The following is a 14595-nucleotide window of genomic DNA, read 5'->3' as shown; positions in this document are numbered from 1 at the left end:
AAATATTCCATTTTAATTTTACAATTAATAAAATTTTAACCTTTTTTTGTCAATTCACAACTAGTTCAGATGAATGAACCGATTCACACGAGTCAATTGATTCACCAAATCGGTAGCTTCACCGATTCGATTCCAACCGTTTTTTACTACACATATGAAAACTATAAACATTCAATCAATTGAACACTAGATGAAGTGTGATTCTATGAACAACATATAATCACACTTTAAAAAGTCGAATTTTTGCTTCGACGGGTACTCGGTCTGGTCCGGCAACTTTTCCGGCCAGGCCGAGGCCCGGACGACTTCTTGGGCCGCGCTGAAAATACAAATAAAAATATTTTTATTATATATTTATACATTTTTCATTACAAATATATGTTTATATGTTAAAGTTGTATATTTTAAACTTTTTCTTATTAAGCCTTTCTGAGAACTTAAAAAATCGTGAAATCCAGATTCAATTTCATCTAAGAAGCTCCTCTACCAAAACCAGGTCCAGATCCTATCGAGAAGGCTTCCCTGCTAAAAAGAAAGGTTTTCATATACAATAAATCATCATTTTTGCGCTTTATTTGTTGAAAATTGTGAATCTTAATGAACAAGCATGCAGCATGCCTTCAACCCCACGTTAATTTTGATGTCAATTTTGTAACCGTAACGGGTCCCAGTGTTCATTGTAGGGTCCGCGCTGAATGGCTTTTTAGACCTCTCTTTCTTTCTAAGCAGATCTGATAAGTGATAACAATAATTGGACTTTCGGGTCATATCCAACCCTTTACGGCCTCGTTTTGGGTTCAGAACTCTCCTTAGAGACGTTACAAACAAGATCTTGAAATATCCAAAACAACCAAATTTCCAAGAAACACTATCCTGGATCACAAACTTTGCATCCTGAATTTGAATGTAAAGAACTTGGACCGGATTCAATTGACAAGTAAAACTCATTGTTGACCCCAATGTTATTATTAGCCCTAATGAGCCTACCATAGCAGTTAGAATTAAGAAGCCCATAAAAGTTTAGTCATTAGTTCGATTCTCGTCAATGTTATGTTATTTTTGTAAACTGCAAACGGTACTCTTAGTTTTCTCTTAACCACAGGAACAGAGGGAAGCAAAGAGAGGTTTTGGCCTCTTCACAATATCTATGTACCCAAGACTACTTAGATAACAGACAAAAAACTAGACTCATTAAAATTAATGATTAAAACATTTTTCTTTTGCAATCTAACCTTATTGATGTTAAGAATAATTTGGTAAGAAACATATATGAAGTTAGTTTTTTTTTTCAATTTAATAATGTCTTTTTTAATAATCTGAAAACAGATGAGTAAGAGATAAAAACCAGACCTCTTAAATTTGTGTTAAAAGTGTTTTTTTTAACAAAATGCAAACATTCTAATTAATGTGTTTATATACATAATTTAAAAATGTTGACGTTACAAGAGCAATTTATTTTCTATTATTCAAAAATATTGTTTATGTAAGAAGATGAGTAACTTAATATATGTTTTGAAAGAAGGATGGGGCCATACACTATCCTAGTTTTACACTGCCTTAGGCCGCCGAGAGTTTTCATCCCTCGCGCAACAAAAAACCTTCAAGGTCATTTAAATACACTTAGAAGTAGTTTAACAAATGAAACACTTTGTGGACATTTCATGAATTTACTCAAAAGATTTAGATATATTTATGGACACGTAGTTTTAATGTTCCATGAATCCACTCCAGTAATTGAGGTAGATTTATGAAACATTCACGAGGTATCTCAACTTTGTGGATATTTCATGAATTTACTCAAAAAAATAATAAGTTAATTTCTTCAATCCCTTTCCTAACGTGTATGAAATTCAACTTGCAAAATCCAAATCCAAGCAGCAAAATATTATGGATCAACAACCATCCACCAAAGCTAGAGACACACAATAACCAAACACACCAAGACCATAACAAGATCAGGAGCCCAAATCTTTGTGCACAACGAAGCAAATATGAAAGAGTAACCTTCTCCCCATCACCACTATCTGCAACTAGCTAGCTAGTAAGCTAATATTCTTCGAAGTGGGCAGCCATGGCTGCTGCTTCGAGACCCACAGAAAATGGTGGGGAGGAAGGAAATGGCAGATGGGTTTAGTCCCAGGCTCCACTCCTAGCATCTTAAAGATGGCATGTCTAGGGTCCCAATGCGATGTATCGTCGTGGCACACAACCGCTGCGCTGCTCCCATCTTCTTCCGCCATTAATGGAACTATGTAGCTCCTGGAATCCATGGTCTTGTGACAGTAGAAGACTGCGTAAGGATACAGCTTGCTGTGGCACGCCACTGCAGCAGGGGACTCCATCTTTACAATCCCAGGCTGAACCACAAATGACTGGTCAAGCTGCTGCTTGCTCCTCTTCTCTTGGTGAACCAAGGTGGAGAGGACGTTGAGGCTGTTGGTTCCAAGCTGGGTGGTGGTGAAGTCGACCATGGACTCCAGGGAGGTGGCGCAGAACCTCGTCTCCCCTTTAATGGCGGGCGATTCGCAGAGGTCGAGGGTCTCTTTCATGGCAAATGCTTGGGGGGAGTGTGGGCTGTTAACAGAAACACCAAGAAGGCTCTCAATGTGTATTACTTGGGAGATGAAAAGTCATATCTTTTGAGAGATAAAAAGTCATGTCTGTTGGAAGATGAAAAGTCATGTCTCTTAGGAAATGAAAAGACATGTCTCTTGAGAGATGAAAAGTCATGTCTCTTGAGGGATGAAAAGTCATGTATGTTGAAAGATGAAAAGTCAGTCTCTTGGGAACTAGAGACCCCTTATGTAACTCCCCTATATAAATGAGCTTCTCCACCAAAAGAAGGCAAGCAAGAAATGATAGAGTAGTGGACGTAGGCCTATTGGCTGAACCACTTTAAAAATTTATGTCCCTTTAATTATTTTTTCATTTTGATTTCTTACATGGTATCAGAGCCACTGGTCCTTGTTAGTGTTGCTGCTAGATCCTAAGGATTACATCTTGTGTTGCCGCGTTTCATTCTCATGGCAAATCAAGAAGCATCATCAAATACAGGAGTCAACTCTGATACGGGTATGAATTTTCTTGCTTCTCCTCTTCAGTGCCCAAGCAATTTACAGCATTTCCTCAACATCAAGTTAAATGCTGAAAATTATCTTATTTGGGAATCTCAATTCACTTCAATTTTGATCTCATTTGGTCTTATGGGATATATTGATGGAAGCAAACCTGCTCCGTCAATGTTTAGAAGTGGAACAACTGAAATTAGTTCAGAATATATTGAATGGTTGAGAAATGATCAACTACTTTTGAGTTGGATTAAGTCCTCTCTATCTGAAGCAATACATACCCAAATTATTGGCTTAAAAACCTCTCTAGAGGTTTGGAGCGCTCTTAGGCAGTCATATGCCACTCAATCTAGGGCTCGAATAATGCAGTTAAAATCACAGTTTCAAGATTTGAAAAAGGGATCTAGTTCTATGGATGTTTATATAAACAAAGCAAAATCTATTGCTCATCAATTAGCCATTGCATCCAAACCTGTTGATGAAGATGATCTTGTTCTTCAAATTCTTAGAGGATTGCCAAGTGAATATCTTGCTTTTAAAGTCAGTATGAAAACTCGAAAGGACCCTGTCTCTTTGAACGAACTTCATGGGCTTCTTCTCATACAAGAAGCCAACTTAAAAGAAGATGATTCTCAAACTTTTGAATCTATTATGCCGGCTGCGAATATTGCCTCAAAACAAGTTTACAACAAGCAAACCAACTATAGAGGTCGTGGTAGAAACAACTATCAATCTAGTGGAGGAGTCCGGAAAAGTGATCAATACAAAGGTGATCGTTTTGTGTGCCAAATATGTGGAAAAGTTGGTCATATTGCAAAATTTTGTTGGTAGCATAGCATTCAGTTTCTTCTAGCACTCTGAATCAAGACATTGGAGATGACAATTGGTATCCTGACTTCGGTGCGACTCATCACATCACCAATGATATCAATAACTTGTCCATTCATGCCAAATACAAAGGTGGAGATGCAGTAAAAATCGGAGATGGATCAGGTTTGAGAATTTTTCATATTGGTTCTTCAAAGACATCTCAAAATTTAGTTTTAAATGATCTCCTTCATGTGCCCAAAATAACAAGAAACTTGTTATCTGTACAACGTTTTTCTAAGGATAATGGAGTCTATTTTGAGTTTCATCCTAATATGTGCTATGTTAAGCAGCAGGGAACGAGAAAAATTCTTCATCAAGGAACGAACAGTGATGGGCTATATAAGATAGACCTTAGTAGCAGAAAAAAGGAAGCACAACTTGGAGAAAGACATACTATTGGGCAGTGGCACAAAAGACTTGGTCACCCTTCATTTTCCATTGTTAAGAAGGTTTTGAACTAGTGTGATTTGTCATATTATGATGATTGTTTAAATTATTTGTGTGAAGCTTGTCAAAAGGCTAAGAGTCATAAACTTCCATTTAATGCTATTTCAAGTAAGGTGAAACGCCCGCTTGAACTCATTTATTCTGATGTATGGGGTCCAGCCCCAGTAGAGAGTGTGAATGGTTTTAAGTACTATGTGATTTTTATGGATGCCTTTTCAAGATATACTTGGATTTATTTGATGAAAAAAAAAATCAGATGTCAGTCATGTTTTTAAAGCTTTCAAGGCACTTTCTGAAAATTTCACTGGGCACAAGATAAAATATTTTCACTCAGATTGGGGAGGAGAATTTCAAGGGCTTCAATCATATCTTGTCGGTAATGGGATTAGACATAGAATATCATGTCCTCATACCCCTGAACAAAATGGAGCAGCTGAAAGGAGACATAAACATATTGTTGAAACAGGTTTATCTCTAATGGCAGAAAGTAATATTCCCAAGAACTTTTGGTCATATGCTTTTTGTACTGCTGTATATTTGATTAACCGAATGCCAACCAAGATTCTTGATTTTGCTTCTCCTTTGAAAAAATTGTTCAAAGAGAAACCTGACTGTGGCTTCCTCAAAATCTTTGGATGTGAATGCTTTCCTTGTTTAAGAGCTTATTAGAAAAATAAATTAGATTACTGTTCTGAAAGATGTGTTTTCTTGGGTTATGCTCCTCAACATAAATGATATTATTGTTTGGGTGTGCGAACCCATAAAATCTATATTTCGAGACATGTCCAATTTAATGAGAAAAAATTTCTTTTTATTGATACTCAAGAAACTAGAACTCAAGATCTAGAAACTCAAAACCAAGCTATAATTTTAACCTCCCCTCATGAATATCAGTTCTCAAACCCTACAATACCATCATCTAGTACCTCCACAACTTCAGAGGAACCCTTACTTCAGTCTGAAACAAATAGTGAATCTCAACCTGAAACTCTTGGAAATGAGGAGCTTACCCAATCCAATGAAAATGAACCAAATCAAGAACGAGTCCATCCTATGACTACTAGATCTCAAGTGGGAATCTTCAAACCTAATTCTAAATACAATGAGTTCCATACATATTTTTCTAGCAAACACTCTCTTCCAAGAGCTCTTGTCTCCACTCTTCTTGAAGACAAAGAACCCTCAAGTTTCAAGGAAGCATCTGAAGATGAAAATTGGAGGAAGGCCATGCAAGAAGAATATGATGCTCTTATTCGAAACAATACTTGGAAACTTGTTCCAAAAAAAGAAGCCAAACACATTGTAGGATGTAAATGGGTGTTCAAAATCAAGGGAAAGGCAGATGGATCATTGGAAAGATACAAGGCTAGACTCGTCGCTAAGGGATATAGTCAAAAAGAAGGAATTGACTATACTGAAACCTTCAGCCCTGTTGTGAAGCCTACTACAATTCGGACAGTATTGACTATTTCTATTAGTCACAAATGGAAAATACATCAGCTGGATATTCAAAATGCATTCCTATATAGATCTATTTCAGAAGAAGTTTATATGGCTCAACCACCCAGATTTCAAAATCATTCTTTCCCAAATCATGTATGCAAGCTTGAACGTGCTTTACATGGTTTAAAACAGGCTCCTAGGGTATGGTTTGCCCGTCTTAGTCTATTCCTCCAAAATCTTGGTTTTAAAGGGGCTCAAACAGATTCATCTCTTTTCATTTTGAGAAAAAGAGAAATATTTCTATATGTTTTGGTATACATGGATGACATGATCATAACAGGAAGGTCACCAGAATATATTCATAAAATTATTTGTCAATTCAAAAGTGAGTTTGCCATTAAAGATCTGGGTGAGCTTCATTTCTTTTTGGGCATAGAAGCAAAAAGAATTGACAATAAACTAATATTGTCTCAAAGGAAATATATATTCGAGCTTCTCAAAAGAACAAATATGCTTGGAGCTAAGGGAGTTTCAACTCTCATGGCATGCTCCCCTGCTTTATCTGCTCAAACTGGATCAAATTTTTATGATCCAACTCTTTATCGCAGCATTGTTGGCGCTCTTCAATACTCTACTGTGACTCGTCCAGACATCTCTTATGTTGTCAACAAAGTTTGTCAATACATGCATCATCCTACTGATGCCCATTGGGATGCCGTAAAGAGAATCCTAAGATATTTGAAGCACACTATTGATTATGGCCTTGTTATTAGACCTAGTTCAGTTTTAAATATTAATGCTTACAGTGATGCAGATTGGGCAGGATGTCTTGATGATAGACGCTCTACAGGAGGATATGCAGTGTTTATTGGATCCAATCTAGTTTCATGGAGTGCTAAAAAGCAGTCAGTTGTCTCTCGTTCTAGCACTGAGGCTGAGTATCGATCCATTGCCAATACTACTGCTGAAATCATGTGGTTATAATTTTTATTAAAAGAACTTTGTGTTGATCAATCACAACCTCCCATATTATGGTGCGACAACATCGGCGCAACCTATCTTGCAGCTCATCCTGTGTATCATAGTCGCAGCAAACACAAAGAGATTGACCTTCATTTTGTTCGAGAAAAATTTGCTAAAGGAGATTTGAAAATTCAGTACATCTGTTCCAAAGATCAGGTTGTTGATATTTTAACTAAGCCACTTAGTAAGCAGCACCATTATCAAATAATTAACAAGCTCAATCTCATTGTTGGAGCATTGAGCTTGCGGGGGGATGTTAACAGAAACACCAAGAAGGCTCTCAATGTGTATTACTTGGGAGATGAAAAGTCATATCTTTTGAGAGATGAAAAGTCATGTTTGTTGGAAGATGAAAAGTCATGTCTCTTAGGAAATGAAAAGACATGTCTCTTGAGAGATGAAAAGTCATGTCTCTTGAGGGATGAAAAGTCATGTATGTTGAAAGATGAAAAGTCATGTCTCTTGGGAACTAGAGACCCCTTATGTAACTCCTTTATATAAATGAGCTTCTCCACAAAAGAAAGGCAAGCAAGAAATGATAGAGTAGTGGACGTAGGCCTATTGGCTGAACCACTTTAAAAATTTATGTCCCTTTAATTATTTTTTCATTTTGATTTCTTACATGGGCTCAGGGAGAAGCGTCGGAGGATGGTGGGGAAGGAGGAGGTTGAGAAGGGCAGTGCTTCTGCTGCCTGGCATGGGAGGAAGGTCGGCATCTTCTCTTCTGAGTTGATGTTGGCCGCAAGAAATCTTATGTCCATTGCCATGACCGGCTTCAGGTCCTTCTCTAAGAAGAAGAGGCCCTTGGGAGGCTTGCAGAGTAAAACGTACCCGAAGCATGCATCCCAGTTTGACTTTGAGAATTTGACCCACTTGCCTCCATAGCTCGGCCTCGACGAGTCTGCAGTTCATATATTTCATAATTTGAAGCAAGGATAAGAATTTCGATCTATTACTCATTAACTTTGATAAAATCCATCCAATATAAATAACATATACACAGCCAAGAGAGAGGAAACATTAAGCAGTTGCAACTTTATGCCAATTTTGTTTTTCTGTGTGAAAGAAGCTGTTAGGTAGTTAGATTCTATTTTGAATTCTCTGGCATCAACTTTTTATGCTGTAAAAAGATTGACACTTGTATATAAGTTGAAAGTTAAAACATCAGGGAGGTATCACTCCATAGCACTTGGTATCCTCAAGAGAAAGAGAGACACAAAGAAATGTCGGGTTTTTATCTTTTTTCTTTGGTGGTATGATGAAATATTCTCACTTCTTTATCAAAAGGAAGAGTATTATCAGACATTCCGTTTATAAAAACAAGAAAAACTAGTGAATATATATATATATATATATATAAAACATTTCTTCTTTAAAATTTTCCCAAACAACCCAACTCATTTTTATTTTTCTAGTGGTACTTTGGTGCATGTAACTCACTCTCTCACACCTCAACCAACCTTTCGGCAAAAAGGACTGAAGGGCATCTGACATGAAAGTATTCGGCAATACACTCTTCCAGTAGCTCGAGGGACTGAGAGCCGAACCAATACTCGTCTCAGCAAACTGCAGCACATTCATCACAAAAGTAGGCAGCAAATCAGGAAGAATGTGGAAAGAGCTCTTTAATCCATAAGTTAAATATATGTGGCCATCAGCATGAGAAGCTACTTGATCCCTCCATCATAAGAATTTGTAAGGATGAGAAAAGAAAGATGTGTGAAATCTAACAAATAACCATATCTGATGCATCCAATGGACACGAAATATTTGATGTTATTCTTTCAGGACCAGAAACTCTTAAATATGTCATAATATGACATACAAGTTAGGAATCAACTTATGGAAAAGGTTGATCAACTAAGGTATTGCGCAACGGTGTAGCATCAGATCCCAAAAAGAGTAAGTCCTTTTTTCTCATCGAAGAAAGTCCTACCATCTAATGCCGACTGACTATTTTTTTTTTAAATTTACGTATAAATTTTAAAAAATGTTAACAAATTTTGAAAAATGATATTTCATCTCCTGCCAAAATTTGAAACAATAATTTGACCCTCCTTACAAAAAATTCTTAGTTTTGCCCCTTGTGTAACACCCATAAAAATCAAACACGAGACGCATTGGCTTTATGCAGCAGATAAGGGAGAGAGAGAGAGAGATGAAAGAGAGTTACCAGTGGTACAAGGAGCAAAAGGAGTATGAGCTTCAACATGATTATGATTTGGAGCCTTTTCAAGGTCACAGAGCAAAAGAGCTTGATCCGATACTGAGATGTGAAGGTTAAGGGGAGCTTTCCCTCTTTAAATAGAACTTAAATAGAACTTGATATCGCAAGATGACAAACACAAGTTGCTCTAAGGATAAGCTTGGGGTCCCAACGCTGCGTTTGATAACGTGAAAAGGACAAACGCCATGAATGATGATGTCCGCGGCCGCCGCCAAGTGTTCCAAAAAATTTGTGTCAGGGCCCGTTTGATTCTTTGAGAATATAGAAAGGGAAAGAAGTTTAAGTCTTCTGAAATTTATTTCTGGAATCTGTGAATTGAAAACAAAATCCATATTTTCAAAACCTATTAAGATTGATACAAATTCCAAGCAAATTTATTTATTAGTTTGATGGTCGAGGACGGGGATAAGTTGAAAGAGGTGGAATTAAGTATTGCTTGAAAATCCAACGGCAACTTTTATCATCATAAAATTTTTTTTCCAACCCTTGAGATGGGAAGAAATTTTCGAAAATAACTTTCTGAAAACCAACCCAACTTTCATTTCCTTCATCCCAAGTTTGTTAGACAAGAAAAAATTTTCAAAAATTTGAATTCTATTTACATGGTTACGAGAAATACCATCAAACAGGCCCCCAAAGAAAGAATAAGAACTATTACCAAATCCGTTACTCTTTGAGGGCATTACATTACTCCATATTTGAAATACATGACACTAAGTGTATATGTCACTTATGTTAGCTTCAATTGAATATTATGTGGCCAAGAACGTGGGAGATGAAGAAGTTTATGTGAACACGGCATCGGTTGAAATTTAGGCGGTTGTAGAAATAATTGAAAGGGTGGCACAATATATATATATATATATAATCAGACCATTCGATCTAGCAGGATGAATAACTGAGTGAAAATATAAAAAAAGATAGATATTTTCATCATTTAATATTAATGTATTTGTTTTTTTTTTTCAATTATTTATGTGCTTGATATGGACGATCCAAATCCAAATTAAATGGTTGGATGATTTTGGATTGCGAGAATCATGATCCACTCATATATATAATTGTTATGGCTGATGTTATCCGATATATGCCGATATATATAAACATTTACGAAGTTCAATAGGAGTTCGAAAATAGCGTTGACATATATAGACGGAGCAAAGATTTTTCCCTTAAGAGAGGTTGAAATTTTTTCAAAGGGCTGCTCAAAACCTTTATGAAAATTTCCAGAGAAACATATTGAAACTTTCTAGGGCTCTATTTTTCAAAACTTTTACAGACAGGCCAGATTAAAACTTTTCAAAATATTAACTAATTAATGTTTAAAGATAAGTAGTATTGATTTGACACTGATACGTGTCATGTTACGCAGTTAGAGTAAAGATGCATTAGATGATGAAAATAATGGGGAGATTGTTGGTTTGATGTGAAAATTATGATACTTAAGAAAAAAAAAAGATCGATTCTTGTATGTAATAAAGAATATCTCGTCATTGCAGGAAAACAGAAGATGAACTTTAATGTAAGAGACAAAAAAATGTTAAAACTTTTTTAACATTTTTTTCGAGAGTAAACATATGAGGCAATTTTTTTTTTAGAGTATTTGGTACATACCAGATCAATAACGTAAGAGACAAAAACTGGACCTCTTAATTTTGTGTTAAAAAGATGTCACAAACAAAATGTGAACAACTTACGTGTTCATAAACAGTAATTCAGTGTAAATCACGTTTTAATTTTAGTTATTTTTTGTAATTAACAAAAGGGAAGAAATATATGATATTTAGTTGTCAAATTTCATTAATTACGACAACATGCATACAATCTCTATGTCAGTTAAACTAATAACATTTTTAAAATTTTATAACAGATGTATAGGTGACATTCAGGATTTGTATCCTAGACCCGTCATTTTTAAATTAATAAAATTTATGATAAACAAATTCAATTATGTAGTAGATATTTAAAAATTTGTTATACGAAATAAAAGAAGCCATGGTTGCCCTTATCTCTGCCTTAGTGTTTAGCATTATGCGATATTTTTCTTTAAGTTATGATGAGCCTACAAGTTTTTTCGTTGCAATTTACAGTGGGTCTCAACTGAATTTAAATTTCAGTTTACAAGATTTTATTCAAATGTGACTCAACTACCAGCTAGGAGGCGATTGTTCTGCTACGTCATATACTATTCTCTAACAAAGAAAGGAGTTTCTAGGAGTTATCAGCTTGAAATCCTTGAAAAAATTATTATTTATCTCAAACGTGAGAAGGAATCTAAAAACTTTCTTGAAATTCAGTAATTTTTTTTTTCTTCCACCTTCATTTATAGTCATGAACATAACATCTTTGACAAATTGTCTTCATGAATCCTAGTAGCCAGTTTCTTGTTCAAATCTCAAAGGTGTTTTTTCTTTATAAAAAGTCATCCCATGTTAACACCATAATGGGGCGTTTGATTACTTGGAATTTGAAATCCATAGATCTGATGTGGATCTGATGTGACATGTTTTTTTGATATGGCAAAAGTTCTATAGTAAAATCTATTGTGCATCGAAGTAAGAAACACTCAATCTTCTTATTTTACTTATTTGCATTAAAAAAAAAAGTCGGATTTAAGATTGGAGTGAGAGGGTCTGAACTAATTGGAAACTAAAGAATCGAACAGCATCCAAAAATTTCGACCTTATATAATTAAAGATGGAATTTGAAGTTCTTATTTGAACCTCACATATTAATGCACCAAGCATATTTGCTATGGGGTGATCATTAGCATAGATAATCCATCTCCTAAACAAGAACCAATTTGATTCATTGACAACGTCGCATAGAGGGCATTTGATAAGATCAATGATATTACGCTTTTTGAACACCAAACGTTTTCAAGGACATGTAGCAAGAACCCCACGTTCTTTATCTAAAATATATGTTCTGATTATGTCGGCGTTTTGTTCATGAATTTATCAACGACGTTCATAATCATGCTATTTATGCATGGTGTCAATCAAGCACAAAGCCAAAGGATGAGAGACGTGAGGCTGAAGATTACAAAAGCTTCTTTCATGCATGTATTTTTTATAAAGGTTCGCCTTGGATTATCCAAGCCACAATGCACATTTTGAGTATATATATATATGTGTGTGTGTGTGTGTGTGTGTGTGTGTGTGTGTGTGTGTGTGTGTACCAAAAGACAGAGAGAGGAATTGAAATTATTAACCAATGGGACTCTTATTGTTTCTGAATATGTATTACTTACTTTTCTTTTTACTTATTATGTCCTTGGTTTATGCTTTTGTTGATCTATAACAAGTAGTTTGATGGGTAGAACAGACGATGGAACAGAACACGCTTGTTCCGTCTACAGAAATCCGACACAAACACTAGACGGAGGACAAGCTAGACAGGGTATATATATCCGCTCTGTTCTACACTGTTCCATCCATAACCTCGGAACAGGCTGCTTGACACGCTGCTTTCGACTTCGAGCCCTACCTTCGCTTTCTCTTCTTCTATCCCGTAGCTCCCTCTATCGACATCGAAACAGTCCAATGACCTCGTCCCTTCGTTTCTCGCTTTAGTGCTGCTGGCAACCATGATTTCTTTGGCTCTCACGCTTAAGCTCATCAAGATCCGACTATCTCCTACCATATCCTGGTACACATCTCTGTGTGTGTGTGTGTGTGTTTGCATACGTAGCATTTCATCATCATTTGTGCGCAATTGTAGGATTACATAGCACATCTGTAGCCCTAATCAGGAAAAGCGGCTCATCTGCTCTCTCTCACGTTCTCTATCTCACTCCCTTGATCTTTAGCCATAATCAGGCAAAACGCCTCATCTGCTCTGGTAGCACATTTATCTGTTTGATGGAATATGCAACCCTAACTGACTTATTTTAACCTATAATTAACCTTATCCTCTATGCGATGTTCAACAACGTTAAGTCGGGAGATATTCATTTATGCACGAATCACCAATTGAAATTTGAGACACGACCTTATTTGGACTAAATTGGTTATGATATGTTGCATCATGAAATTGAGCAGACATTAGTTGTGGAGATTGGGCATGGAAACCGACTTATTTTGGTATTATATGAAAATAATCCATACAGTGACTGAAAATTAATTTTGAGGAAGCACTTAAACTAATAGTGGTAGCTTGATCTCGAGACATATAGTGGACTGTCACCAAGATGTGGGATGCGGGTGCGGGTGCCGGTATGGCACATCTTAAAAAATTTAAGTGCGGCGGTGCGGCAAGACTATTTATTATTATTATTTTTTTTATTAATTTATAATAATAATAAATACTAATATATATGACAAAATTATCTATAAATCACAAAATTATTAAATATCAAAATCAAAATTGCAATTTTCTCTTTCCTTTCTTTCTTAATAAGGAGGTTAGGTTCGGGGTTGGAGGGACGGGGCGAAGCGCTCTGTTGTTCACTAAGATGGTTATTCCTATAAGTCTATAACGATTTTGGTTTTGGGTAGGTTGAATTGGATCGGGATTCAAATCGGACCTGAACTCTATCGCTCGAGAGGAAGCCCGACGGGTTCCCCTTCCTCATCTTCCTCTTCCCATCTTCCTCTCTATCTCCCTCTTCGTTGCCCTCTTCCACAGGTGAGCATAGACACAGGTGAGCATCTTCCTCTTCCCTGTCTTCCTCTCTATCTCCATCTTTGTTGTCCTCTTCCAGGAGTGATAAACAGTGGGCAGAAGAAAACTAAAAATTGATTAATTGTATGGTAATCAAAATACAGTATTTATACAAGAGTGAGCATAACGTCCAAGCGTTATCTCATCCTCATAAAAAGGAAAGAAAAGAGGGATTTTACAACGGTGAAATCTTTGGAGAGATTCAACTTGCCTATATCGACTAGATTTGCATAACGTCTAACACTCCCCTTCAAGTTGGAGCTCCTGGGTCAATTAAGGCCAACATACCTCTTAACTTGAAAAATGATTCCTTCCCTAAAGGCTTTGTAAAGATATCAGCAACTTGATTTTCAGAGTTTACGTGTTTGGTGCAGATTTCTTTACTTTGGATTTTCTCGCGAACAACATGACAGTCGATCTCTATATGCTTAGTCCTTTCATGAAACACCGGGTTTGCAGCGATATGTATTGCTGCATTATTGTCACAATGTAACTACATAGGCTGCTCATGAATGATTCCAAAATCTTTGAGAATATATTTTATCCAAGTCATTTCACAAGTGGCTAGAGCCATGGCTCTATACTCTGCTTCTGCTGAAGACTTTGATACAGTGGATTGCTTCTTGACCTTCCATGATATTGGATTGTCTCCCATAAATATGCAGAATCCAGAAGTTGATCTCCTTGTCATTGGGCATGAGGCCCAATCCGAGTTGCAAAATCCTTTAACAACAATGTTGCTATTAGATGATAAGAGAATACTTTGTCCAGGCGATGATTTAATATATCGAAGGATGCGAAAAGCCATTTCCAAGTGAGTGGTTCTTGGGTGTGCCATGAACTGACTTAAAA

The 14595-nt window shown here is 36.3% G+C and overlaps 2 protein-coding genes across 2 annotated transcripts; both read right to left on the bottom strand.

Moving 5' to 3' along the window:
* Window positions 1–1986: 1986 nt before the first annotated feature.
* Window positions 1987–2549, bottom strand: LOC116246194 (BURP domain protein RD22-like). The gene has a single exon (XM_031617934.2). The coding sequence runs from the start codon at window positions 2547–2549 to the stop codon at window positions 2031–2033; it is 519 nt and encodes a 172-aa protein (XP_031473794.1). The 3' UTR covers window positions 1987–2030.
* A 4458-nt stretch (window positions 2550–7007) lies between these two features.
* Window positions 7008–9127, bottom strand: LOC116245799 (BURP domain-containing protein 5-like). Its single transcript, XM_031617357.2, has 3 exons — window positions 9025–9127; window positions 8312–8417; window positions 7008–7752 (listed from the first exon to the last, which is right to left on the bottom strand). Exons 1-3 carry the CDS (start codon window positions 9061–9063, stop codon window positions 7457–7459), a joined length of 441 nt encoding a protein of 146 aa, XP_031473217.1. The 5' UTR covers window positions 9064–9127; the 3' UTR covers window positions 7008–7456.
* Between the last annotated feature and the right edge of the window lie 5468 nt (window positions 9128–14595).

The sequence above is a fragment of the Nymphaea colorata genome, chromosome 1 (genome assembly GCF_008831285.2).
Source record: "Nymphaea colorata isolate Beijing-Zhang1983 chromosome 1, ASM883128v2, whole genome shotgun sequence".
Lineage (NCBI taxonomy): Eukaryota > Viridiplantae > Streptophyta > Magnoliopsida > Nymphaeales > Nymphaeaceae > Nymphaea > Nymphaea colorata.
The sequence above is the reverse complement of the archived record's forward strand: the minus strand, read 5'-3'. Positions and strand labels throughout refer to the sequence as shown.